At 38.3% G+C, this 27,680-nt stretch overlaps 1 protein-coding gene and 1 pseudogene across 1 annotated transcript; both read left to right on the forward strand.

Annotated features, from left to right (window-relative positions):
• The first annotated feature begins 1,338 nt into the window (after positions 1–1,338).
• LOC136264650 (uncharacterized) lies at positions 1,339–14,238 on the forward strand. Its single transcript, XM_066059427.1, has 2 exons — positions 1,339–1,513; positions 10,040–14,238. The coding sequence occupies exons 1-2, from the start codon at positions 1,471–1,473 to the stop codon at positions 13,951–13,953; spliced, it is 3,957 nt and encodes a 1,318-aa protein (XP_065915499.1). The 5' UTR covers positions 1,339–1,470; the 3' UTR covers positions 13,954–14,238.
• Positions 14,239–19,356: 5,118 nt separating this feature from the next.
• Positions 19,357–23,527, forward strand: LOC136264664 (retinol dehydrogenase 12-like; annotated as a pseudogene).
• Positions 23,528–27,680: the final 4,153 nt, after the last annotated feature.

The following is a 27,680-nucleotide window of genomic DNA, read 5'->3' on the forward strand; positions in this document are numbered from 1 at the left end:
TTCTGCTTCTTTTGAGGTTCTGAGGCTGCAATTTTTCCATATGCTACTGTGTGATTGACTTGGGATCAGTCTAGTGTAAGCCTTTTTACAGATAACTCAAACATCCCTCTTTAAAGGTAGGGACGTAGTGGGGTTTCAACAAGCTTCTTTGTCCCAGCACTGGGAAATTTTAGCGATGCACCAATTAATTGGTAAATAATCAGAAATCAGTTTATCAGCCAAATTTCAGCAATATCAGTAACAGTAATTATTAGCAGATTACTTAGTTGATTAATTTTACTGCCACTGTTTTCATCAAAAATAAAATAACAAAAATGTGTGAAATTTTGGCAAACATCGGATCGGTATCGGCCATTGATTTCAATATCAGCTAATGGGATAAATCTCTTATTGGCACATCACTAGGAAATTTGACACTAGAGTTTGTTAAATCCCCTGCCCCACCCTACTCCAAGGTGGGGAGGTGGACACTGATAGGTGCATAACACATGACAGGTACATTGCTCTCAACAATGAAAAAAGAAAGCCTACACTTCAAGTATCAACTAGCTATAAGCCGTACCCTATTTATCTGCTAATGTGGAAGCCAACCTCAGTGGTAGCAGATATACCTGTGCCACTACTAGCTGCAGACTGATGAAGCAACTCTTAATTGTCTGTACCCAAAGTTCAGAAGTTACAACCATAGATTCATGTTCCAACACAACACAAGCGGGGAAATGGGAGTGCTTCTTAATTTTCATCAGTCTAGTAAATGATCTAGTCACCATAGACCAGCTCACTGAAAAGCATAAACTTGCATGGGTAGGATGGAGGCTAGGAGCTATACCCATGAAAGCTGGACCGTACGTACCAAGGTACGTACCCCTCATTCCCTTTATAGTGAGAATTCACCTTCACTCAGCTTCTGGTCTGGTTCAGCAACTGAACAATCACTGTCATAGTCACCCTGACTCACTTCTCCACAATCACTACCACGTACTGTTCACCCGGTCATCACGAAAACATTTGAACTGATCAGTATCCGCTAGAGAATCCTGATCTACAACAGTACAAGCGCCCAGATAGTATCCGTATATCCTCTACCAGACACTTCGACCATATAGTTCAAAATAAGGCCTTGTGCACTATTGAACTATATGGTCAAAATAAGTACGAGAATAAGTTGCCAAATGTCTGGCGCGGCCGCCCCTTCGCACTCTTTATGCGAAGGGGCGGCCGCGCCAGACTAGTCTGGATCCGCCATTGATGTCTGTTGTTAACACCTTTGCTGTCACCACTGATTGGCTGAAATGTTAACTCGCTTGAGAAAAAATCCACTTTTATTTTATAGCTGTTTTTTCAGGATCCAGCTCAACTTCTAGTCTTTTCATGTTGTAAACATGCTTGCCGACGCGCCTGAATCGTCAATAGAGTTCTTTCATCTCCATAGCAACGCAAACAATATCAACCATATTGCTGAACAATGATATGGAGTGCAGGGAGCGTTCTACGGCAGGATCTCGCTTATCAGGTAACCATGCACGCCATTCGCCAAGTATGTCATTATTATATAACCTTAATTCGATTTATCACCCTTTTGATGATCAAAATAAAGTGACGTGGCTAGTTTCGACGACTCCCATAATAAGCACCTGTACAAAACTGTTCAGGAAAAATGTATGGGGTATGTTAAGCCTCATAACTCACTGTTTGTTCACGATAGTGGTTGTTCTTGTTCAGTGTTTTGATACCGTACGCAAGGAAATTTTGAAGAAAAATTTGACGAATTCATACTTCAGCAGATTTGACGAATAAAATGTTGACGAAAATCAAGAAATTGTAGACAAAACCTGTACTTTTACAGGCGCTTATAAACATTTGACGAATTAAACCGATTCTTCAAATTTTTTTGATGTCAAAATTTCCTTGCGTATGGTAAACAGTTTTGGCATTTGAATGACTTCACAGTGCTACCAAATACTAGGGAGTGTATAAACAGTGGAATGGAATACTGGAATGGTGGAATACTGGAATGGTGGAATGGAATTTTTTAAAGTTTATTATCATTTTTTACATCCAAATAAGTACAACTCCTCCCCTTAAGCATGAAAAAAAAATAGGATTCCTCATTGAAGTCAGCTCATTTAGCATACTTTTCCTCACCACAACACTTGAATGACTTATAACCCAATACTTTATTACTTGTCTGAACTGACTGTCATAATGAAGGTTCAGTTCAGTGTGCAATGTGGTACTGCCACAGCTTGCAAGATAGTCCCGTTTCACTTAACCCAAAGATTTTTGCTTAGGCTTCTAGTTAGTGGTAAACACCTCGTACAGGCTCTGCCCTCTGTGTTTGTGCCTAACTAGTAAAGTTGATAATAAATAAATGAATACTTCATTATACAGTGAATGTACTTTTACAATGTATACATGTAATCAGCTAGCTAGTTAACTTTTTATCACTAATTGGGAACAAGGTTAAGTCAGGAGTCTTCTTGGTATTCTCAATAAACTGCTATTGTGCATGTTCATAACTGACTTTACAGTACATTACTTTGTCTATGGTGAGATGAATTATGCTAAAAGAGTTGACTTCAAGGGGAATCCTATTTATTTGCTTACTTAAGGGGAGGGGTTGTACTTATTTGGATGTAAAAACTGATATTGAACTTTTAAAAATTCCATTCCACCATTCCAGTAGTCCATTCCACTGTTTATACACTCCCCAAATACTATTACGGAGTGTCTATGTCCACCGGTATACTGATGGATGTAAGAGCCACCTATCAGCTATTGACACTGATGTGGTATGTCCCAAGCATTCGACTTTAGGGCACTCGTCTAGTAGTGCCCCGAGCATTCGACTTTAGGGGACGCATCTAGTAGTTTCCCCGAGCATTCGACTTTCAGTAGGAGATGCGAAAAGTAGAGTTAACGTTAGGTTAGGGTCGGGTTCAGCTTTGGTTCCTTCTTCTTTAATAATATAGTACACCCTTGTGGTTTGCTACTATAGTTGCATGTATAATGTAGAAAACAAAGGAAGGCAGTAGCTGGAAGTGGTGGTGCAGTGGTAGGCCCCATGACTCAAGTGCGGAAGGTCTGGGGTTGGGGATCTGCTTTAACCCAATTTTTTTTTTTCGTTTTACAGCATTTTTTTGTCTATTTTTTATTTTTTTTTGGTTCACCGGTGGCAATAGCAATGGCCATAATATTATGGCAAGTTATAATAACCGGAATCATGGATAGGGTTTCCAACTCAAAATAAGAAGCTGCCTCTTTTTGTTGTTTCTGGTGATTTTCACACAGATTGACATTTAAGATAAAGCAAACAAGTGCTAATTTATTATTGGATTGCTTGTAGCATTGGGTATCAGCATAAGAAAAGTGGTCACGTGACCAAAAAAAAATCATAATAGTTGAATTGGGCATCTTATTAGAAAATCATTGTATTTTGGGTGACCAAAGTCACAATTTAGTATTATTTTCTTGCCTTATAATGTAGATTTTACATCTTGTAGCGCTTTAGCATCCTGTTTAGGTGTGATGGGATTGTTGGCAACATGACTGGGTATTTACAGTTAAAACTACACTGATATTGAAAGTAATAGACAGTTTACTAATATGTTAACACTTGTTTGCTTTATCTTAAGGTCAGCCTGCATGAAAATCATTAGAAATAATGAAAAAGGCTGAGGCATCATCCTTATTTTACAGTGGAAATCCTATATGAAGGGATTTTTGATCACATTACATATGTTAATTGCTGATAGTGACTGCTGCAAACATTCCAATAACAAATTAGCATTTGTTTGCTTTATCTTAAAGGTAAATCTGTATGAAAATCTCCAGAAACAAGAAAATGAAGCACCTTCCAATTTTACTCAAAATCTCTGGGCTCCAGCCTTGGATCTAGCAATGGGATACCGGCTGCAATGAACATCCCACAATGGTAGGGGGATCGATTTGTAAAAGTTGATTTTTTTGGATTGCGGACCCTAACTTTGTATAACACTGTACTTTGTACTTAGGTTAGGCCTTAGTATTCTTCCGTTTCTTGTAATCTCACGTGTGTATTATGGTTTCAGTAGCACGAAGAGATTCTCACTAGTTATCGCTCTTGTTATCACCTTCAATCAAACCTACTATCGTCAGTCCCCGCGCACTGAACTTTGGTCATTCCATTCCCTTCCGCTCCATGATAGGGTGGTCCGGCCATCTATGGTCTGCAGTGGAGGTCATAGTCGTACACACTACTTTTTATTGATGATTATCTGATTTCATATGATACTTGTATGTGCCTAGCTAGGGGGGTCTAAGGGTTTGCTCCCCAGGGAGATTTTTGAAAATAGATGCACTGAAATGGCATCAGCATACCTATTAATTCAATTTCATACATAATTTTATACTTTAATTCAGTGAAAGCTTAGTTCTTTGGGATACAAAAACCATTGGGATTGTAATTGCTAACGCATGACGTGCATGTAATGGCTCAGTTAGACTAAGCAGTGTAATTAGGATGATGGCTATATTCTATACTGAATGCTCTATAAGAGTATTGTGATGACTTTTCTATTAGAGTATATTCTGATGACTGCTCTATCAGAGTATCTCGATCAAGGTCACTACATGCTCAAAGCACATAAATCATTTGGAGTCAACAGTGTATGATGTAGCTTAATCTACATTTATACCTGAAGAAACAAAGCGTGTACCTCCATTCCAACAATCTTATTTTAAGCACAGGATTTCTCCAATTTTAAGCACGGGGCTAATTATGAAGACAGATCAGGTGTGAGAACTAAGCTGAAAGAGTGAGAAACAGAGGGTAAAACGTGAGATTACTAGCCAAAGAGTAAGACTCACGCCTAATGCAAGAGAGTTGTCATGTCTGGGCATGATTTTTGTCTTCACAGAAATATTGATTTTAATATTTCGCGAGATGCAAAATTTATTTTTTTAAATTTCATGCTTCACACAAAGGACCAGACAAAACTTGCTACTTAGCTAGGAGTTATAAAGTATGTACAGTAATAAGCAAATAATTCACTGGGTTCCCGGCACAGGGTTGCTTTCTTTCAAAAATCAGGAAGCAAAACACAATTTTCGAATTCAAACTGTCCTGCCAGCGAAGACAAGAAAAGTCAACCCTTCCTCATAGTGATGCGATAAGGTTGGATGCATAGTCTGTCTATGCTGTAAGAATCTGAGACTTCTCACCATCTGGGCATCTGGGTGCAGTGGCAGATCTAGGATTTTTAAAGGGGGGTTTTTGAAATGTGGTATAGCTGAATAAGGCATCTGATGACATTTCTCCAGAAATTTTTGAGATTTTAGAAGCTCTGAGATTGGATTATAGGCTTCTTTTAGTCAGCGATTACAATAAACCCAATGCTTTAAAACTGTAAATACTATAGCTAACTATAGGGCAAAGATGGTGACTATATAAGCTGTAGCTTTTGATTGCTCTATTAGAGTAGTTACTTGACTGCTCTATTAGAGTATCTCGATCGTTTTTAATGCAGTGGGAGATGAAAAGTGAAGTGTTGCTGAGGGTTTAATAGCTATAAATGGTGTCAGTTAAGTGCAGCTGCATGCATGCTACTGAAATACAGCGGTATATAGTTGCTTGATATGACAAATTGTCAGTACAACAATGTTTATGTATTTAGACTTCCCACTGAAGTAATTTAAAAGGGGGTTTCTGTCGAAACCCCAGAAACCCATCTAGATCCACCACTGGGGTGAAGACTGAAGAACATCTGTGCGTCATTCCTAGGGATTCTCTCAATGGTGCCAAAGTTCTTTCCAGTACTTCTGATGCCACGCCGGTCACCTAATTTTGTTTAGAATGATGGTACAAAATGTTTGGTAGTAGTAGCAGTTGGTGTTTCTGTGATTTCATATGATGCAGTATACCTTCTGCTCACCAGGAGCTCCACCCAGTTTGAATCAAAAATGAGGTGTGCTTTTTTGGCTTGTTTTGGGATATTGTGCAAAATAATGGTGATGTAGGATAATCTAGTAATGATTTGAAGCTGCTGTGGAGCATGGGAGGTGAAGTCAAATTTGAACAATTATGTTGCCTCCTGTTGTGCATAGCTTAGAGCTATAGGTGTGGAAGCTGTGGAAATATTAGTTGATAACCGCTGCTACCAAACATCCAGGGACATCTTTTGCCATAGTTTTAGTCTATAATTAATGGTTGTTGTGCCTGCAAAAGTGCCGGAAATAGCTAGAAAGTGTAACACAATTCTTTAATGCTGCAGAAAATTTTGACGTATGTCACCCAGATGCTGAGAGGTCTCAGATCTTTTCCAAACTAACAGCATAGACAGACTATGCCCTCAACCGTATTGAAACACTATGAGGAAGAGTTGGCTTCTCTTTCCTTGGGTGGTAGGGCAGTTTGAAATCAAATATTCGTATTTCTTTGTCTGTTTTTTTTTTTTTTTCTCCAAAGTAACCCTGTACCGGGCACCTAGCAAATCATTTGCTTATTACTGTGTGTACTTTTTAACTACAGCACTCTGGTAATGAGTAGCAAGTTTCATCCGGTCCTTCATGTGGAGCATGAAATTTAAAAAATAAATTAAATTTTTGCATCTTGCGAGATACTAAAAATTATATTTCTGTGAAGACAACAATCATGCCTCTGGTTTCATGGTGGATCTAGCAATGGGATACTATAATGAACATTCCACAATGGTAGGGAGATCAATTTGTAAAAATTGATTTTTTGGATTGTAGACCCTAACAAAGTGTATGCATGTTCAAGTTCATCCTCCGGGGGGGGGGGGGGGGGCAAGAGAGAGTCCGCCCACTCTGCAAACTTGCCCATCGCTTTCCTTGCTGAACTATGTGTTGGGCAAGGGTTTGCAACTGTATTATTGTCATCTGAGGAGGTAATATCTAATGGTGACAGCTATTGTTGAGAAAATCAGGACACTGTGATAAACAGTCATTGAGAGAAGGATCACCTCTGGATTGGCAGCAGCTACAATCATATACCACTCTGGTGTAGTTGCAGAGTTCTTCTTCACACAATGATGTGGAATATAATGAACTTTCCCTGTGTTTGGTGTGTTGGATATGTCTACCCACTCAATGAACCCTCTATGAACCTGATCTTGGATGACCCCATCATAGAGTTGTAACATACCAGGAGTTTGTGCCAGACGCTTGGTAAGAGAGCGAACTCGTAAACAAACATAGTTTGATGGTAGGGGAGGATGATGTTCCTTCCATGGGAGTTTGGCATAATAAGACTTGCCGTTTAATCGTGTGATGGAATTCTTAGAGTAATGTTTGAGAAACTGTTGATTTGCACTCAAGACACTGTCCTTATGAGGTTCTGTGCCAGTTGTTTCTAGGGTCCAAAACTTCTCCAGATCACAAGTAACATCATTAGTTATTCCAATATATGTGAAAGGTACTGGTGATCTCATTTTGGGATTGAGCTACTGGAAGTGGACCAGAAAGAAGGTACCCTAATTTAGAACTCATTGCTGTAGGACCATTTCCTCCGATAATGTTGTCTTCAACAAAGTCCCAATAGTGGTCCACGGGGTGAGCTAGTGGTAGCTCCCTTAAGTATGGCAATTGCACTACTTCTGTGTTGATTGTGTGTGTTAGTGGTACAGCAATACGAGGACAGAAAGTGGGACATACCTTCCAGATCTGGTCTTCAGCTGTTCCATGGACATCTCGATGAATCATCAGCTTGTCTGAAAATAGAGTCAACGAAAACAACTTTTTATATATTTATGACTTTATAACATAGTCTTATAAGTCTTTAAGAGTTATATAAATCTTGTTTGTGTGTGAGACCGTAGAGTGTTGAGTATTTGGAGATGACAGTGTGGTAAGTGAAGCATTGGTGTTAGCAGTAGTGGTATTAATGGGAGGTTTCACACTTGCATTTCCTGAACTGTTTGAAGGTTGCTCAAGCAGTCTCAACATGATTCCAGTTGTTGACTTGTCTGATGGTTTCTCTGTATCAGCACATAAACTCATGTGGTGTTTATGAGTACAGATCCAACAGTGGTGTTTAGAGTTGCACTGTGATACCTTGTGTCTTCCTAGGCAGTTAAAACACAACTTGTGTTGTCTTGCAATGTCCAACCGTTGCTTTGGATCTTTCACAGTAAGGCAATTTATAGGAGCATGAATGCCATGGCAATAAACTATTTCAGGTGGATACTTTCTGTTCAGTAATGCCATGTACATGTTGTGTCTTTCTGTCAGTATTTGTAAGGAAGGTAGCAGTTGGTGGGTGTCCAGACTGATAGCGCTTGGTGACGTCGCTTGTACTCATCTCTAAGATGTGAATTTTACTGTGAATAGCCTTTCGAAGGTTGTCAAATGTCAACTCATCTGTTCCATGAGCTCTGGCCAGATTACGCCTGATATCCATTGGTAGTTTACCCATTATACTTGTAACTAGCATTGCTTCATACTCACTAGTAAGTTTACCAAGTGATGTGAGAGAACGAGTATGTGTTTTGATTGCATCATAAAATAGTTGCAACAAGTCAAGTGAGTTAGTTGGACCTGACATATCAATGAGTGCATTCACGTGAGCACTGATTAGCTTGTGGGGTTGTCCATATCTGTCTTGCAGCAGTGTTACCGAGTCATTGTAGCTATCATTGGTGAGTGGCAGACCAGAAATTACACATAGAGCTCCACCCTGCAGCTGGGCATGAAGGTAGTTTAGTTTCTGTACCCCTGATAATGCAGGGTTATTGTGCACAGCCGTCTCAAAACAATCCCAGAACGATTGCCAGTCTAGAATATCCCCAGAAAACAGTAGAATACTTAACTTGGGATGACGAGTGATATGTCTTTGGGTTTATGGGTCACTGTTGCAGCAATATGTTCTGGGGAAACCCTTGGGGTAGCGTACATCTCGGTTGATTCTGTAACTGGTTGAGGGGTGTGGACAGGTGGTGGAGGTTGAATTACCTTACTGACTTCTATAAGATTGCGATTCTGGTGATGTTCGTGGCTATGAGAGAACAATACTCTTCAGAGTTAGTGATTTCTTTCTCTAGCTTCTCCTCGTTGGTGAGTGATGCAGCTATCTTTGTATCTAGCTAGTCTGCTTCCTTTTGAACTGGTCGCAAAGGTCTGTTAGTGTGGTAGTCTGAGTTAAATATTTTGACTGTCTCCATAACCTTCGAAACTAATTTCTTCGGGTGGGTTCTGTAGGTGCGATGTGATGTAGTGTTGTGCTCCAGCTCTTCCATGGACATCTCGATGAATCGTCAGCTTGTCTGAAAATAGAGTCAACGAAAACAACAGTGTCAATATGGCAGCATGCTTGCCTCTACGGGTACCGTTTTACACCACGGTACCAGGTTGAAACACTTGCGATGAAGACCAGAAAGGTCTAGAGTGGTCACAGCACCAGAAATGTTGCAGGGCTGGTGATAGTAGGTTCGATCGAAGGTGATAACAAGAGCGATAACTAGTGACAATCTTCACACTACTGAAGCCATAACTATATTGTGGTAATTATAAGAAACGGAAGCGGAATACTAAGGCCTAACCTAGAGTACAAAATACAGTGTTATAATTATGAAGTGTATGCATGTTCCAAGTTCAGTTCCCAACACGCTGTTTAGCTCCTCACTCATGCAGCTACGTATGTAGGACAGGTACCACTAGCACCACATAGTTTGCACCTATATTGATAATTGCTTACATGTAGTTCTGTTGCTGGTAAACCTGCATGCTCATGTCACATTATACTTGTTAAGACTCATGTGCATGACAGAACATGAACTGGGCTGATGTTTAATGTTTGGTTTCCAATGCAGTATTGTAATTAACATGAAATCTGCAATGGCCCTAGCTGCGCATGCATATGGCAAGTACCAATGTAAGATGAAAACACAATAAGGATGTTTTAAAAGGTGGTGAATGGTTAAGAAGTGCTTACGATAAATAAATTTTATAACTTTGCTATAAAGTATCCCACCAATAACTGCTAACACATTGTTTTTTATAAGTGCATTAAATTTATTTATCCATCATTGTATTTTGGCTACAGGTATGGATGTAACAGCAATATATTTCATAATATCGTCTCTGCTGGTTGCTTCACTTGCCATTACAGTTGAAGTAGATAACACCATTGGAAATGACGATCCTCTATGCTATGGTGGAAATGGTGGGCCTTGTAAAACATTAGATTATGCTTTAACAAATAGCCTTGCATCTTTCACAACCATAATGCTTCATCAGGGAACATATAGCCTGAAGGCTTTTAGTATATCATTTTACAATGTGGTAAATGTAACCATAGTAGGAGATGGTTATGATACAACAGTAATTGAATGTGATTTTGGCACTGGACTTGGTTTTTTTGACACATATCAACTTGTATTAGCCAATTTCACACTAATTGGAGGAGGAAAACTTATGAATAGTACATTAATCAACAGGGATGTCATCATGTTCAGAACTGCACTGCATCTGGTAAACTGTTCAGATGTTACAATTGATGGGCTAATAATTACTAACAGTACTGGAACTGGAATGACAATGTATCATGTGACTGGTAATGTTCATGTTATTAATTCAGTTTTTCAGTTCAATATACCTCTTGAAGCTGAAGACCTCCCCGGAGGTGGTGGAGTCTCAGTTGCCTTCACTTACTGTAAGTCTCATATAGTACAACCCTGTGATATAACCACAACCACCAATGCCGTATACATTGTCCGAAATTGTTCGTTTATTTCAAACATGGTGGCTTTTTCTAATGACACAACATCTTCTTATCATGTACCTATTGCTAGTGTTCATCGGCAGTTTGGTCATGGTGGAGGGTTACATTTTTCATTCAGAAGTAAAGCTCAGAATAACAGTGTCATTATTACAGGCTGCAAGTTCAGAAATAACAGTGCATTGTGGGGTGGAGGCTTGAGTATTGAAATGTTTGGAAATAGCACAGGAAATAATATTTCCTTAGATGGTTTATTGTTTCAAAACAATCATGTCCAACACGTGAATACTTCCACTACTGGGGGTGGAGCAGTAAGGATAGCAGTACTACTTGACATATACTCAAATTATAATACACAAATATCTGTCACTGACTGTGTATTTATAGCTAACTTTGCTTTGTTTGGTGGAGGAATATCCATTGAAACAAATAGGGAAGTGGATGAATCAACCACGTTCATCTCTACTGTAAGATGTAAATGGATTAGAAATGTTGGGCGGTTAGGAAGTGCTTTGGATATTTATGCACACCCATATCCAATTGGTGAAACAGCTAATTTTATAATTGATTCATGTAGCTTCAATGAGAATACCAATCATTACACAAATAAAAGTGTAAAACTTTTAGGGCTTGGAACATTGTATTCTTGGTCAGTTCCAATCGTGTTCAAAAACAAGAACACTTTTATTAGTAACTATGGCAGTGCGCTTGTGGGTGTATCTACTTTGTATCATTTTTATAGTGGAGCTGTGTTCATCTTTGAAAATAATACTGCAGAAAATGGTGGTGCAGTTGCTTTATTTGAAAGTTCATACATTGTCCTTTATGACAATATTCAGTTAACCTTCACCAGCAATGTTGCTACAGGGAAGGGTGGTGCAATATATATTGTTACCACTGGCCAGCGAGATTTGGTCAGCAATTATCACTGCCCTATTATGTATCAAAACCCTTCTGTTTCTCCTTACAAATGGAAGGAAAGAAATGTAACAGTTGTGTTTTCTCGTAACACTGCTATTAACGGTAACTCAATTTTTGCAACCACTTTATTTACATGTGTTTGGGGAGGATTACTAGATCCCAAGGAAATTTCATACAGTGATATAAGTCAGGTGTTTTTCTGGAACGGCTCTTTCTTGTATGATGATAGCACTGATGTGACAGATTTAGACAATGAAATTTCATCAGAAATCACATATGTGAAAAATGTTAACCCTACTTATGATTCTATTCCACCAGGAAGACTGTATCAATTTAATTTTATTGCAGAAAATGAAAGGAATGTAAAGGCTGATGCTGTTTATTTTGTAACCTCTAGTAACAACTCTGTTGCAGTTGTAGATCAGTTATTCACCTATAGCATAAATGGATATACACGACTGTATGGACCCCCAGGAAGTAACATTGACTTGCAAATGGTTACAGGAGGAAATATACCACTTGCAATTACAGTAAACATTCAATTGGCCAATTGTCCTCCTGGGTTTTACCCAAATGATGCAATCCAGAATAATACAAGTTGCGAGTGTTCAGTAAATGTTCCTGGTCAAGAGTATTTAGGAATAGTAGAATGTGATAATCTTAATCTGGTTGCAAAAATAAGGTCTGCACACTTTGCCACTTACGATGATTTTGATGGAGTAAGCGTGCTATTAACCTCAGATTGTCCTACAGGATACTGCAATGATAGTGATGCAATTCTGCAGCTTCCATCAAATGCATCAAATCCAGAATTAGATAGAACGTTTTGTCGGCCAAAAAACAGAACAGGTAGACTTTGTGGAAAATGTGCAGATGGACACTACTTGTATATAAACTCCCAGGATTACATGTGTGGAAAATGTATGGACAAAGGAATTGAGTTTGTACTGATAATTGTGTGTAAGTTTATTCCACTAACAATATTTATTCTCATGATTGGAATTTTGAACATTAGCTTAGTAAATGGCCCATTAAACTCATTTCTCCTGTTTAGCCAACTGCTACCTTATATGGATGTGTATGCAGGTGGAAGAATTGATGTCCCTTATGAAGATGTTTCTAAAATATACGGATTTCTTTATGGAGTGTGGAATCTAAACTTCATAGAAGTACTGATTTCTGGTATTTGCGTATTTCGTACAGATAGTGCACTAAGTGCAGTGGTGCTACTATATTACTTAATAGTAGTAATATTCATCATCCTATTGGTAATTAGTATTTATGCACTTGGCTGGTTGGAAGAACGTCCATGCATCAGAAGATCCAAACTCTACCATAAATACAGACATTGTTTTGTAAAAGAGAACCCACAGGTAGGAAGTTCCAAGTGGTACCATCATTGTCTCCGTAGTTTTGTCCACTGTAAAAGGATCATTACTGGTTTGCCTCCTGGACAACAAGGTTCCTTTTTTCGTATCCATGGACTTTATACAGTTGTAATTTTATGCTATACCAAAATAACAGCCATTGCATTTGATCTCTTAACTGCTACTACACTGTACGGACCAGGTAAAGATGAATCTAAATATACACTTAAAGTATTTTGGTTAGATGGAACACTGAAGTATACAGAGCACTGGTACTACATTCTGATTTCTTCTGTTCTCTTAATCATAATGGTTTCTGTTCCCTTTGTTCTGTTTATCTTTCCATGGTGCCGACGAACCAGTAAGTATTATGATATCGTTCAAGAATGCTACAAAAACAATAACTTCATAGTTTTGCGTTTTTCAGCCATCTATTTCGTTTACCGTCTTGCAGTACTGGCAGCATATGCATTTACTCCGTCAACAGATTTACAGTACCTGTGGCAAGGAGGATTATTCCTGTTCATGCTAGTCATTCAATGCTGTTTCCAACCTTATAAGAACTCATTTTACAACATTGTTGATGGATGCATGTTTTTCATTTTAACACTAATTTCTATGTTGAGCTTTTACCAACTCTATGTTCAATCCCTCAATGCTTCTCCAAGTTTTACAGCTTTTGTGTTCCAGACTATCTTAGTGTATTTACCAATCATTTACTTTATTGTACTGGCTGCTTGGAAACGATACATTAGACATATCAAGAATCATACTACATCACCAGAGAACATAAGCACAGTAGTCATGGCTTTTTATAGATTTACAGAGAATAATCCCTCTGATGAAGAAATTCGTAGAGGCAGTGCTAAAGCCTACAGTGGCAGTAGGCATATTGATAATGGAACAGATGACACAGCACCGTTGCAGACTGTCAACTACACCTTGCTGTAATGCTCTTAATAAATTAGCATTTTTACATGTTATGCGTATACATACACAGCACGCATTATTTTATTACACCATAACTAACATGCACTGCATACAACTGTTCTAGCTGATTAGTCAGTAGCAAGCTGCTTAATTCACAAGCATATTAATTTAACATAGTGTTTTTCACAAAATTGCAATTAGAAGCTATTGTATATTTTTGTATTGTCTGCATATAGTTTATAACAAGAAGCTTTAAAGTAATTGTATTCCTTTCTTTGAAAATATTGTAAGAGCAGTTGAATTTGAGTCTCAATGTTAAATTAACAGCTGATCCAATACTGCATGTTCAGTGGTTATAATTATAGGAGGAAAAGCTTGCATGAAATAGCCTCATATCTTGAACTATAATAGTAATCTAGTTGGTAATTTTTAATGTCTTAAAAAAGAAATCGTATGGCTTTATTTACATTTCACATTCTATTTCATAACCTGCATGGAACATCTAGTGTAGAATGTATATAATCAGAATGGAATCAGGGACACCTTGATAATCAGCATGTATTCTGCATGCATGAGTCAAGACACCTCTCTATATAATAAGCATGGTCTAGTGTCTGGAATAAAGGGGTCTTAGGCATACTATGTACATGTCTTTGCAGCGAATGTGAATAAACATCGTACAGTTATGATGAGGAATGAAAGAACACTCGCAAGAGAGATTTCCTGGTCAGTGTTAGCAGTTTTGACCAAACTGGTATTGATTTTTTGACTACATGTTTACCTGTATCCATTGTGGCCTCACTAATGCTGATCAGTCAAATCCTCGATCTCTTGAAGATGTATAGCTATTGTTGTCACAATTCTGTGTGCATACCTGCACTACATACATGCATTCAACTATGATATAGCCAGCTTGCAGACTATACAGATAAGCAGATTCATTCATTTTCATAAGGTCATGGGCATAGGGAGGCAAGAACAGTAGACTGTACAAGAGTGCCTCTTTCAAAAAATAAAATACAATGGAAAATAGTAAACAAAGACAGATACTATACTGAAAAGTTAAATATAGTGTATACAGGGCATGACAAAACTTGAGGGTCAATAGTGTAAGTATTGGTAGTTGACAGTGTGCTCGAGTACAAGATGAATTGAAATATCTTTAAAGAATCTTGTAGGATGACATGCCATACAGCATAGAATAGATATACACTCAAGTAATTTTTTGATACACTCAAGTAATTTCTTCGTATCAAAAGGGTAGGCCATTAGGCCAATGGCAATTTCTTCACTTCATTTTTATTAATTAGCAAGCTCCTAAAAGGGTGAAATGCTAATACAAAATTACATATTTAAAATCTGCAAGAGAAAGTTATAGATTTGTAGGCTGTTCTATTCAGGTATCATTCTGAGGAATTGTAAGTATCACAGGAGGGTTGAATGTGATCAAGATCAAGACTCACGGTAAGTCGCGTGGCCAAGAAAGTAAACCTTCAGTGCTGGTCACTGTAAAGTGTTAATAATAAAAAGTGCCAGCATGCCCCAGTAAACTTTAACTGATCTCTGTTACCCATATTTTAGTTTTAAAATTATTTTACAATAGTTTGTGTAGTTTTTATAAATCCATTTGTGGATAACATAATAATTAAGGCTGTTCCAAGTGATAATCCTGTTTCTGTCCCCTAGTTTTTTTGGCTTTCACTGATTATAACATTATTAATTTTGGAGTTATGCCTGAATGTTCTATTGCATGGTGAGTGTAAAGTGCTTCTTACTGTTCAGTAGAATTGCATGTAGCATTATGAATTACTGCAATATATCAGTATGTAGCTAGCTATAGATACTGATACTTTTAGATGGCTGGTAGCTATGTGTATATATGGATACATTTGTGTTCATCAGTGTTATCATAGGTGTAGCAACCCAGTGGGCAAGGGGGGCTGGAGCCCCCCTTGCGATTTTCTGATCGTACGTTAAAAAGATCGAGATACTCTAACAGAGCTGTTAATCACTCTAATAAAACAGTCACAGTATTCAGAGAAGCAGTGTAGCAAATTATGAAGTTGTAAATAAGGATTTTTATGTAGTTTATCAGTGATACAATGTGAGGGCAGCCATTCTGAGCAGGATTATGTTTTCCTTTCAGCACTGTGCCATACCAAACTGAGAGTCTAGAGTCCCTATCTATGAGTGGGATTAGTAGCACGGTCAAGGTCAAGTCTACACTAGCTATACCTTAGGTCTGCAGTGTACATGTACATACCTATAGATATTTATAGGAATTGGAGTATACTGTTGTATAATTATGTTGAGCTAAGACTGTCATTTAGCTATAATTTGTTGCAACCTGTGTTAGCCTCAAACAAATACCTGAAAAGGTAAGTAATTTATCTGAGATCCACCTGTTTCTGGAGAATATGCTGTCTCTTTAAGGAATATGATGAAGTATTTGACGAAGTACCAATGAAAATCAATTATAACGTACATTGCTCCAAAAATATGGTTTGCTCTTTATAGTTATTCTGTATCAAATATAAAATCATTCACAAATTCACATAAATTCAGTTACTTTCCCTGTTCAATCTCTGATTGCAGCAATCTCTTAGTCAGAATCATTGAATCAAATTCCCTGATTGGAATCATTTGTAACAAACTAGAACTGATATAATATGTAACTGTAATTATCACAAATTTGTGCATGTATGCATGTATGTGCATAAATTTTGTTCATGCTGGTTTTCTGGAGAAAATACTGCCTGTCCAGTAATTTTAAAAGTTTGTACAGGATGTTGCAATGATGTATTTTTAGATTGAAGTTGAGCTAATGTTATGAACAAGAAAGCTTGGAGTTTTTACAGTGTGATTTGTCTCGTTCTTTAGATCTCCAGCTATAAGCCAGTGAGCATAACCGTTAAGGCTTTGCCTCCATTATATCATCAAGGTGTATACTGGCTGCAATACAATTTTGGCTTTGCAACATCCTCCTGGATTCAAGGAATTACTGGTGATGAATACTAGGAGTGCAGTTTAGCTGCTGTGTGGGGGAAAATGGCTACAGGAAGAGGTCATGCACCACTCACAGAACCCATGGCAGTAATAGGCATACCTGTCATGACGAAGAAAGCATTTATGATGCTGAAAAAGAAGTGGTGGACCATTTTAGAGGGCTCAATGAAGGAAGCTGGTGTTGCTGAAAAAGCTATAACCATATCTCGAGCACAATAGTATCATGCAGAATCAAGTCTTGTTCCAGCAATCACCATGATTGTCAATGGGGGTGGTCAAAACTCTGTTACAAGCACGGTTATAATGCTAAGTCTGGTGCGGCAATCATCACTGGGCTGGAAACAAGCAAAATACTACACTTGTGAGTGAGAAACAAATATTGTTTAATATGCGTTGGTGGAAAAATACCTCCACACGGGTGCTTCTGCAACTGGGATGAATCTTCATCTGTTATGGAGACATACATAATTCTTAAAGCTTTCCAGGAGTCAGAGATGCAGCAAGGGTTGAGGTACATCAATTACATTGGTAGTTCTGTACAACCAGCTTTTAATTTGTTAACAGTCTATCTTGGGGGAGTGCCCTAATCATGCTGTGAAAATTTTCGGACAACTAGTGACGGAAACACCTTAATTCCTACAAAGGTAGAGGGAACCTAACAGAAAAAAATGTGTTAAAAGCAGAGCCTTTCATAATTACCAGGGCTACCAAGGCTTTCAGCTGACATTACCAGGGCTAACAGTACTTTAAACTGACAGGTTGAGCTCAAATTACCAGGGCTTTAACTGTGAACACCAGGGCTCTAGCCCTGATCAGCCCTGGTGTGGCTACACTACTGGGTCACTCCACACACAGAGACATTGATGCCATTGAAAATGTTCAAAGATGAGCACCAAGGTTTGTATCTAACAACCATTCTAGATATACCAGCATCACTGAAATGCTATCTAATCTTAACTGGCCCAAATGAACAGAAGGCTACAATGTTATTTCTCACCAAATTGATGATGATTTTCCTTAATCCTAACCCTAACACTCATCACATCAGAGGCCATGACAAAGATTTTAACCCTGATGACTAGCGGAATTGACTGTTATAAATTTTTTTTCCCCCCTCTGTAATTAACATTTGGAATTCCTTACCCCCAACACGTGATTGATTTAACAGAGATTGACCAATTCAAGCACAGCCTAGCTGGACTAGTATCAATGTGTATAGTATAAGTAATTTTTTTTTTGTAATTGACAGTAGCTATGTAACTAGTAGCTAATCAGTATACCCTTTTTATGCATCATACTCTTTTTGAGGTCTGCACAACTGTACTTTTTGATAGTGCTTACTTCCGTGTTGATAGCGTTTACTTTGTGTCAGCCCGAGCTCCAACACACCATAGATTTATAAACCCCAGTTTATAAACCTATGAACGCATGCTACACTTCATGGCACCAGACCTAGCTACACAACATTTTCAATCAATACCTTGTATTTACGATGTCTTCATGGTAAAGAACCGTTCGCCTGGCAGTTACAACTCACACAATGGATGAATTTCATAATAACAAAAGTTATCCCTGGATTTTACAATATTTGTAGGGGTAGCTAAATGTCTAACATCTCCAAATTTTAAAAGGATAGCATTATATAGGTCATGAGATACAGTGGAACCTCTCTAACAAACTCCCCGAATTAAGGACACAAAGTGGAAAAAACCTCCATAGTAAGGACAAAAATTTTGGTCCCAACAGGTCTGGTTTGAATACGTACATTTTTTACCTCTGAAAGAGGAAAACCTCTATATTACAGCAAAAAGTGGCCCAGCAAAATTCTGGGTCCCGTCTGTAATAGAGAGGTTCCACTGTATAACATTTTAAAGTTTGTCGTTTTTCCATACATTGTCTATGAGAGGGGGCAACAGTTGCCCCTTCTGGGCAATCACATAAATTGATAATGTGTAGGAAAACAACAAATTCATTTCTCAATCAGTTAACTCAGTTGTTAAATTTTGTAGGTGTGAATCTCACAATTAGCTAACCTATCCAAATTTTAAAGTGATAGGGTATATAGATCATGAGATATGACATTTTGAAATTTGTGGTTTTCCCATACATACATTATCCATGTGATTGCCCAGAAGGGACAACTGTAGCTATGTTACCCCCTCCCATTGATAATGCCGGTACGTATGTGAACTTGAAACTGCAAACTGTAAAATGTCATATCTATATAGACTAGATGCCATATATCCTTTTAAAACTTGGAGACGTTACTTTTGGCATTCACACCGACAAAATAATGTAACATTCAGGTAGCTAGGGGGAATGGTTTAAAATTCATTATTATGAAATTCATCTATTAATGGGTAGGAATCTTTTAAGTGCGGTTTTTTGAATACATCTTGGTACAGTACGAGCATAGATCCTTTATGGTATGAGGTACATTAGTATCTTAGCTGAGAGACCATTCCAGCAGTCAGTAATTTGCTGGTGAGTTTGCTGGCAGTCCCGTTAAAATGTTGCCGTTAGTACTTGGAACAGTAGGAGTTATCTTGGCGCTATGGATGATCCGTAAATTTTCAGATGGCGGAGTGTGTCGTTCTAAAGCTAAACTAGATGGGAAGACAATCATCATTACAGGAGCTAACACTGGTATAGGAAAGAAGGCTGCTATCGATCTGGCCAAGAGGAATGCAAGGGTAGTCCTTGCTGCAGGAGCCAGGAAAAGGGGAAAAAGGCTGAAGTGGACGTGCGAAGGGAGAGTGGAAACAATGATGTTCATTTCCGTCAGCTTGACTTATCATCATTCACATCGATTAGAAAATTTGCTAAAGAAGCATTAGTAGAGGAGTCACGTGTGAACATCCTGATTAACAATGCTGGTATATTTATGTGCCCATACATGAGGACTGAAGATGGGTTTGAGACACACTTTGGTGTGAACCATCTTGGCCACTTCTTACTCACCAACCTCCTACTAGACAAGATCAAACAAGCTCCTGAAGGAAGAATTGTGAGCGTCTCCTCAGTTGGACACACATTGTGTGGTCCAATAGATCTGGACACTATCAACTCTGATGAGAACTACAGTCGATTTGGTGCTTACAACATGAGCAAATTAGCTAATGTGTTATTTACTAAGGAACTAGCTAAGAGGCTGGAGGGTTCCAATGTGATCGCTACCTCTCTTAATCCTGGTGGGGTGAATACTGAGGCTCAGCGTCACACAATCCTGATTCGGGTATGATCAGCTTAAAGTTTGTGTTAGGCTTACACATTTTATAGGGGTGTACTGCTAGTTGGATTGGTGGTATACATCTGATGGTGCATTACACACCTTATTGATTATCAGATCAGAACAAAGTGTTCTGACATGTGACCCGCTGAGCAAAATCCAACTGTAGCACTAGCAGGGCTGATTGCTTTGTATACAACAATGTACATGCACATTGAACTGACGATTGCTACATCGCATGGACCTCATGTATCACTCGTTAGGTAGTGCCTCTCAACCTGATAAATACAAGTACAAGGAGTTATAAGTTTGATTAGGGATTTTAAAAATGTAGTGTAACAAGGGAAAAAATAGTCTCGTGCCCAGACCCCACCCACTGCATGGAGTATAGGGTCTGGTGACTTACACTACATTTTTGGGCCCGCCACCATATTGTTTATACCAGTCGGCCATCTTCATCGTTCTAGCCTATCAAATCGCATTGTAGCTAAATTAAAGTGTCTGATTCGTATGAAAAGAAAAGTGGCGTAGGGCCCAAAACTCCAACGTTTGTCACTAGACCCTACTCAACACAGTGGGTGGGGTCTGGGCACGAGACTAGGGAAAAAGTAGTGCAACAAGGGAGGCCGCCTACACCTGAAGTGACGTGGTACAGTGAAAAAATCAAGGCTGTAGCCTTAGCTGTTATCAAGTTACACTTGTCTGAAGGCATCAGGGCATTAGTCAAGTAGAACAAGTAGAAAAATTCACTGAATAATTAAAAAGAATTATTATTGTAAAGCAATCTATGGGAAGTATTTTAGGTAATACTGAAGATTTTGGGCTAACCACTTTTGCTGTGGAAACTCCTTCCCCGAATGCGCCTTCAAGTTCATCTTATTTTATTGTGTATTTTTAAAGTCTTTTTATTCATCTTTTTCAATCAAGTCAGCATGTAACGAGTTCAGCTATAAACAAATCACCCTGTAGAGTGGGTTTACTCACATGAGTCATATATGGCCTGATACAAAATTTAATGGCAAAGCAAATGGAACTTGTTGCAAGGTGATAGGCACATCCACCATTGAGTTGTGGATCATTTTATAAAGGTATATATTGTACTTTGCGTGGGAGGATCAAAGCGATGCTGCGTATCGTATTGTCCATAGAGTACTATATCAACTGCATAACTGTACTGTATGAGTCATACAGTACAGTTCAGTATGCAGCTAATTGGGCAAATACAGTACAGTTATGTGGAGAATTTATTTAAGGAGTGTTACATAAACAACACACTTTAAATCGCCAAAACCAGCCAAACTAATCCTACGAGTTCGTTCTACGGCTAGGAATAGATTGTATAAACACTTACTGATCGTCTGATTGCGAAGCTTTTATACACGACTCAGAGTCCACTAAGACAGCACGATTGACTAGAGTCACATGCTTGACATTGTAAATCGCTAAAACTAGCCCGACTAATCATATTAGTTTGTTCTACAACTAGAAATAGATTATATGAACACTTACTGATATCCTTATCACCGAAAATCGCAGTGGTTTGAGTACTAGAGAGAATTGCTCCGAGCCAGACGCAACCAGGAAGTACAATATAACATTTACAGCACCGCCTTGCCTGTGTGTACGAAAAATACAGTACTCGGGGGGTGTCTCAAGGCAAATACAGCACTCGGCTTTGCCTCGTGCTGTATTAGCCTCTCTACACACACCCTCGTACTGTATTTTCCATACACATGTGCGGCGGTGCTTTAACTCTAACATAAAGGGTTTGCGAGTTTACTTTCTAAAAAGATATCAGTTACACGGTTAGTTTTGGCCTCACTGTTTAGCGTTAGGGTAAAACCCAGGTATCATTTCAATCCTTCTTACATCATAAATGACAAAAATTTGCATAGCCATAAGATGGATGCTTTGAAGTTTAACAGATACATTGGGAAACTTTAAAGGACTACTTCGTGGTTTTGCAATGTTAAGAAATTAGACAGCATCAAAAATAGATACTACGGTTTGACTAAATAATCCATATCAGCACTATCTCATACAACGGTGCTGGTCTTGCTGTCCAAATTGAACACATACCTAATGGTCTTTGTGATTAAGTATACTAGCCAGTCTACATTACACAGAAAAAATTGTTTAACTTCTGCACAAATTCACAATCATCTATTATAGCACTATATAGATATACTCTCATTAACTCTTTGTTGTATGTATTATGACAAAAACAGTAGAACAACTAAGCTAAAAAAACGTTGTTCGCTTTGATAAAAGCACCTAACTTGGTAAGTGCCATTAAAATTGTTAATCATATCACGCTCAAAGAACCTAACAAATAAAACGAATAGAAAATGTATTGGGAAGCCATAAAATGTTCAATAGTAAATATACTGGAACTACTTTAAATCTGTATAGACAGGCAAGGGATGCTCATATTCAAAAGCTGAAGTGTCCATCCAGGCCATTAGCTTGCAATGTAAAGAAGTAAAGAGGGTAAAGGTATATGAAACCATGTTTGTGCAATGTTATTTATATTGGATTGTGAGAAGTGTTTATCACATTTTGAGAGATTTCCTGTAAATTTATACATTCATGCTATTTAAGCAAAAACAAAGATTTGGAATGTACTTCTATAGTTTCCTGACCAGCTAGAAATGGGCTTATAAACTAATTTAAAAGTTTCCTAAGACGATGATTTTGATGTGGCACCATGTCTCAAATGATTTAGTATACCTTACTCAACTTCTACAGAAAATGTGGTGCTTTTATTACAAAGTGAATAATTTCATCAAAATTTGTGACTTAGCCACTCTTACTAATAATTGCATGGTTTGTATTAAATTTTATTGGTCAAATCCGTCCCTAAGGGCCTTAACTGCATGGGGGTATATACTTTTTTTGGAGTTGCATAACATTACTTGTTTTAATTCACTTCATTAATGTATACCTATACATATAGACTGCAGTATTTTTGCTTGGTTGGTTGGTTTTTAAAACTGCCAAGCAGGGGGCACAGACTACCATCCATCTTGCAGTGTCAGAAGATGTTAATTCAGGTAGTGTACATTGTTACTGTTTCCATGACTGATGTGTTGTGTTTTGAAGGTGAATATTACTCCGACTGCAAAATAACAGCTCCAAGTAAACATGCATTGGATGAGAAAGCAGCTGAGGACTTGTGGAAGAGGAGTGAAGAGTGGACCAAACTGTAGATATATATTGGTGATCCCGCCAACTGTAGTAGTCTAGCTAACTTTAGTTATTGTTCATTAAAGGCATTATGTCATTTTACTCGTTTCTTTTTGGTATGAAGAATTTATGATTACTGTAGCTACCAGCTTTATTAACTTGAGTATTTTTTAGTTCTAGTTTTGTGTAAGTATAGTTGTGATTACCTTACTACAGTGGAACCTGTCTATAATGGTCACCTTGGGACCAGATATATTTGGCCTTTATATACAGGTGGCTGTTATAGAGAAAACCTGTATAAGGTGGTCAGCAGCATTCATTTTAGTGGCTATGGCCGTTATAGATGAGTGATTATTATTAAGAGGCTCGCGCCAACTGCAATGCAGTAATATTTTAGCTAGTATAGAAAGGACAAGGTGAGCTTGTTATGAATGTTTGTTTAAGCAATGAAGCCTGATAGATTATATAGTATTCATTGAAAGGCAGGAAGTGTGATAATTGCGCATTAATTGAAATGGTGCCGTGGTGCCAGACAGTTGACATCAAGATTACTTGTTAGGCAGAACTTTTTTACAAATAGAATAGTCAATCTATGGAAATCCTTACCTGACTTTATCATTTCAGCACCAACAGTTGCAACCTACGTCCTTCAAGCTGCGCTTGGATAATTTTTGGAAGCAATCTAGATATGGGTACCTTCAAAGGCCTGCAGCCTAGCCTGGCAAGTTAGCTTGCCTTGGCATCTACAAACCCATTAAATAATAATAATAATAAAATAATTTGTATGGGAAAATATTTTGGACCTCGTGTCCATGGCCGTTATGCAAAGGTGACCGCTTAATCCAGGTGACCGCTTAATCCAGGTGACCGTAACACAGGTTCCACTGTAGTTATAACCATGTTGTTAGAGTTAAAATAGATGTTTATCATTTAACCTAGCTAGAATTTAATAGTGCTAACTAGAGAGTATAGTACAGCTTGCTTTAGAGCAGTGTCAGTTCTTGCTGACATACAGTGGTGCACTTCTGTAATACATAAAGAATTTCTGGTGATCTAGGGGTATAACCCTCAGGGACTTTGCAATTTACAAGCTTTAAAAACCCTACATACCATATCATATAATGTAAATCTACTACTGTACAATATAAATTGTGCCAAGGTGGAAGCCTGCAGGGTGGCTGGGCGTGTAGATGCTGCATGGCAACACTTTCAGAAATGCCAGAATCCTGCTGAGGACAAGCATATCTCTAGTTGCCTTGGTTCTTATAATAATATGTTAGGTGATTTTAGAAACCTTGACTCATGATATTATATGATTAGTCAAGGGTGTGGTGACTTAGAAAGTGGTGGGAGTGTATAAATCATTGTGTAACATCATGATGTCATATCTTGCACAAAGTGTAAACCCACTACCACTTTCATATTAAGCCGGGGAGGCCACAAATCAGTGATCCTCCAATGCAGCGATTGATTATAAGTTGTAGTCTAGGTGCTATATGTATTGGAAGGTTTCTTAACAACTGAAATATCATAGTCTTTTATTTAAAACTATTGAAAGATCAGAGACTTTTATGCACACTGTTTGTTATCTGGAAACTCTTGCAAGTTAGTTCATTCCAAATCACCTTCAACATTACTACCTCCATGCAGGGAAGAATTCTTAACCCTGCACCTTTCATACTGTCTGTCCCTGCTATCAATTCATGTTTCAACTAACTTCCACACTTTTATAACAGCGTTGAAACTGGGTCGGGTCAACCGGGTCACATTTTCTCCGGGTCATCCGGGTCTGACCCGGTTTACAAATTATCCGGGTCTGACCCGGATTGGATCACGTGAGAAACGAAATTGATCGTTTGACGACGTGGAACCTATAAACGCTAGTCGCGTAGCTCTTTCGTGAGCCACGCCCACTTATCGCGTTACAAACATACGCTCAGCCACGCCCATTTATTAGTAAGTACAGTCTGTAGCATGAAACTGTGTCCGTTTCTGTCTGCAAGCTTACGTGGGGCCACGCCCACTAATCGATTAATGTATGAGTTGTATATAGTCTAGGTCTAGTCTTGCAGCAGGATAAGTACTTTTGTGAGCCACATCCATTTTAATATATTGGGAAATTTCAATACTAAGTATGTACGAAGCCACACCCAATTGCAGTCTGTAAACTCACAGTAGCTACGTGGAACCAAACCCACTGACTAATTTTAAATTATAAACTTAGCGGCTTAGTTATCACATAACTACTCGTTTACTCAACACGAATCGAAAGCTCAAAACGCCGCCTGAGTCGCTCGAGAATACCCGAAACATAGCTCTTATCGCGCGCCTCGGCTTAATTTAATCCGGGTCAATCCGGGTCACATCCGGGTCTGACCCGGATTGCTATCCGGGTCAGTGGGTCATCCGGGTCAGCAGTAGTGACCCGGTTTCAACGCTGTTTTATAACACAATTAACTCTGATCATTGACTCTACACAATTTACTTGTAATTCACTCATGCACACACTGTATGCATATAATATTTAGCTATATCTGTACCGTGCAAGTAGTTTAATTTGTTTTTTAGGCTACAAGACTGTCGAGTCCTGTAGACCTTCAGCTTTTATGTGAAGTTTAATAAATAAAAATAGATATATTGTAGCAAGAGTTCTCTTGATTGTAGGGTTGTAATCAGTATACACATAGCTACTGTGCTATATCATTGTTTTGTCAAAATAATTGCAAATGTGTAATTGTAATTTCTAATGATTTGAGGCAGTTTGAGCCATACAATTCTGAAAGTGTTGTCAACCCCCATACCCCTGCAGGTGAGCACACCTTCCACCTCAACACCCTTGCCTGAAATATCTTCTTACATCAAAATAGAAAACTTTCCTAGAGTAATCATATTTTTATAAAGCAATCTGTGACTCAGTGGAAGGTCAATATACAACAGGTGACTGCAGGGTCAATACACTTTGAAACACAATGGTTTGTAATGTTCAAGGTAGTACAGTATAACAAGATTCTCTCAAACTGGTGACTTTGCTCCTGTGGTATTAATTAAGTCTGACCATGTCACGATCATTCCTTGATTCCATTAATTTAGTTGTGTGGTGGCTGGGTAATAGGGCAATAAATTACTGTGCAATCAGATATTCAAAGTAATTAAACTTTTTAAGCACACAGGCTAGCAGTTTGTAGCATAACATTATCAATCTCTGTGTACCTGCTTATTGGGTATCATGCAGCATTACATTTTGGTTGTCAATTGATAACTCCTAATAAAACAAAAAATAACGTTTTCTTGAGATTACATAACAGACAAATATCAAAAAAACAAAGCCCCATGCCTCTGGTGGCATAAATACAGCCCTTCATGCATTGCCTTGCGTATTACTCATCTTACATTTTGGCCACACCAAGGTCTGTGATTTTTTGAACAAGTCATGATGGACAGTTGGAGGATCTTGACCATGAGGTAATATACCTCAGATCATCATGCAAAATCAAAACCTTTATCTACTGTGCATGTAAGTGAGGACTCCCTGCAATGTACAATAGCATAGGCACAATAGTTTTATTCTTGCACACCCAGACCACTTTTAATTGGTTACTTTGTGTGCATGTGGAGTCTGTGGACACAGCACATTATATGCTCCTTCACACTGATATCATATACTGTCTTAATTTACGTGCAGGTGTAGCGGGCTATACTGCTGTAAGAACTATAGCAGATACAGATTTCTTCTACATATGTAATGCATACGTCTATAATGCATGTTTGTGTATGTATGTATGTACAGTATTTACCGAGTAGACTATTATATATGAATTAATGCCAAGCAGTTTTTAAAAAAAACCTTTGTAGTTGCAACTGGTTAGGTTAGGTAATCCTGAGGCTGCAGCACATGTTGCTGTCAGACCTTCAGTGCTGGTCACTGTAAAGCATTAATAATAATAATAACTTGCTTGCAAGTTCATCATGCATAGCTTCAAACTTAAAGTGATCTTATTGAGCACTGCAATGGCACTATCGATGCAATTACAAAGAGTTCAGATCTGTTTGTCTTAGGTAGGGGCTGTTCAAGGAGTGCTGATTGTGCTTATTTCTTTGCAATAATCTGTATCCACCTACATTGAATAGCTTTCGGTGTTGAAATTTTTGCCTTAATGTACACTCAAACTCAGTGAACTCTTCTTCTGGCAGTATACCATATTCATCAAATGTACGTTCCAGCAGGCAATGAAATGTGACTAGCTTAGGAGAGTTTTCTATTAACTCACTAACACCCACCACAGATGCTGCATATACAGACAGAAACACATGTACCAGTCCACCATGA

The sequence above is a fragment of the Dysidea avara genome, chromosome 8 (genome assembly GCF_963678975.1).
Source record: "Dysidea avara chromosome 8, odDysAvar1.4, whole genome shotgun sequence".
NCBI classification, from domain to species: Eukaryota; Metazoa; Porifera; class Demospongiae; order Dictyoceratida; family Dysideidae; genus Dysidea; species Dysidea avara.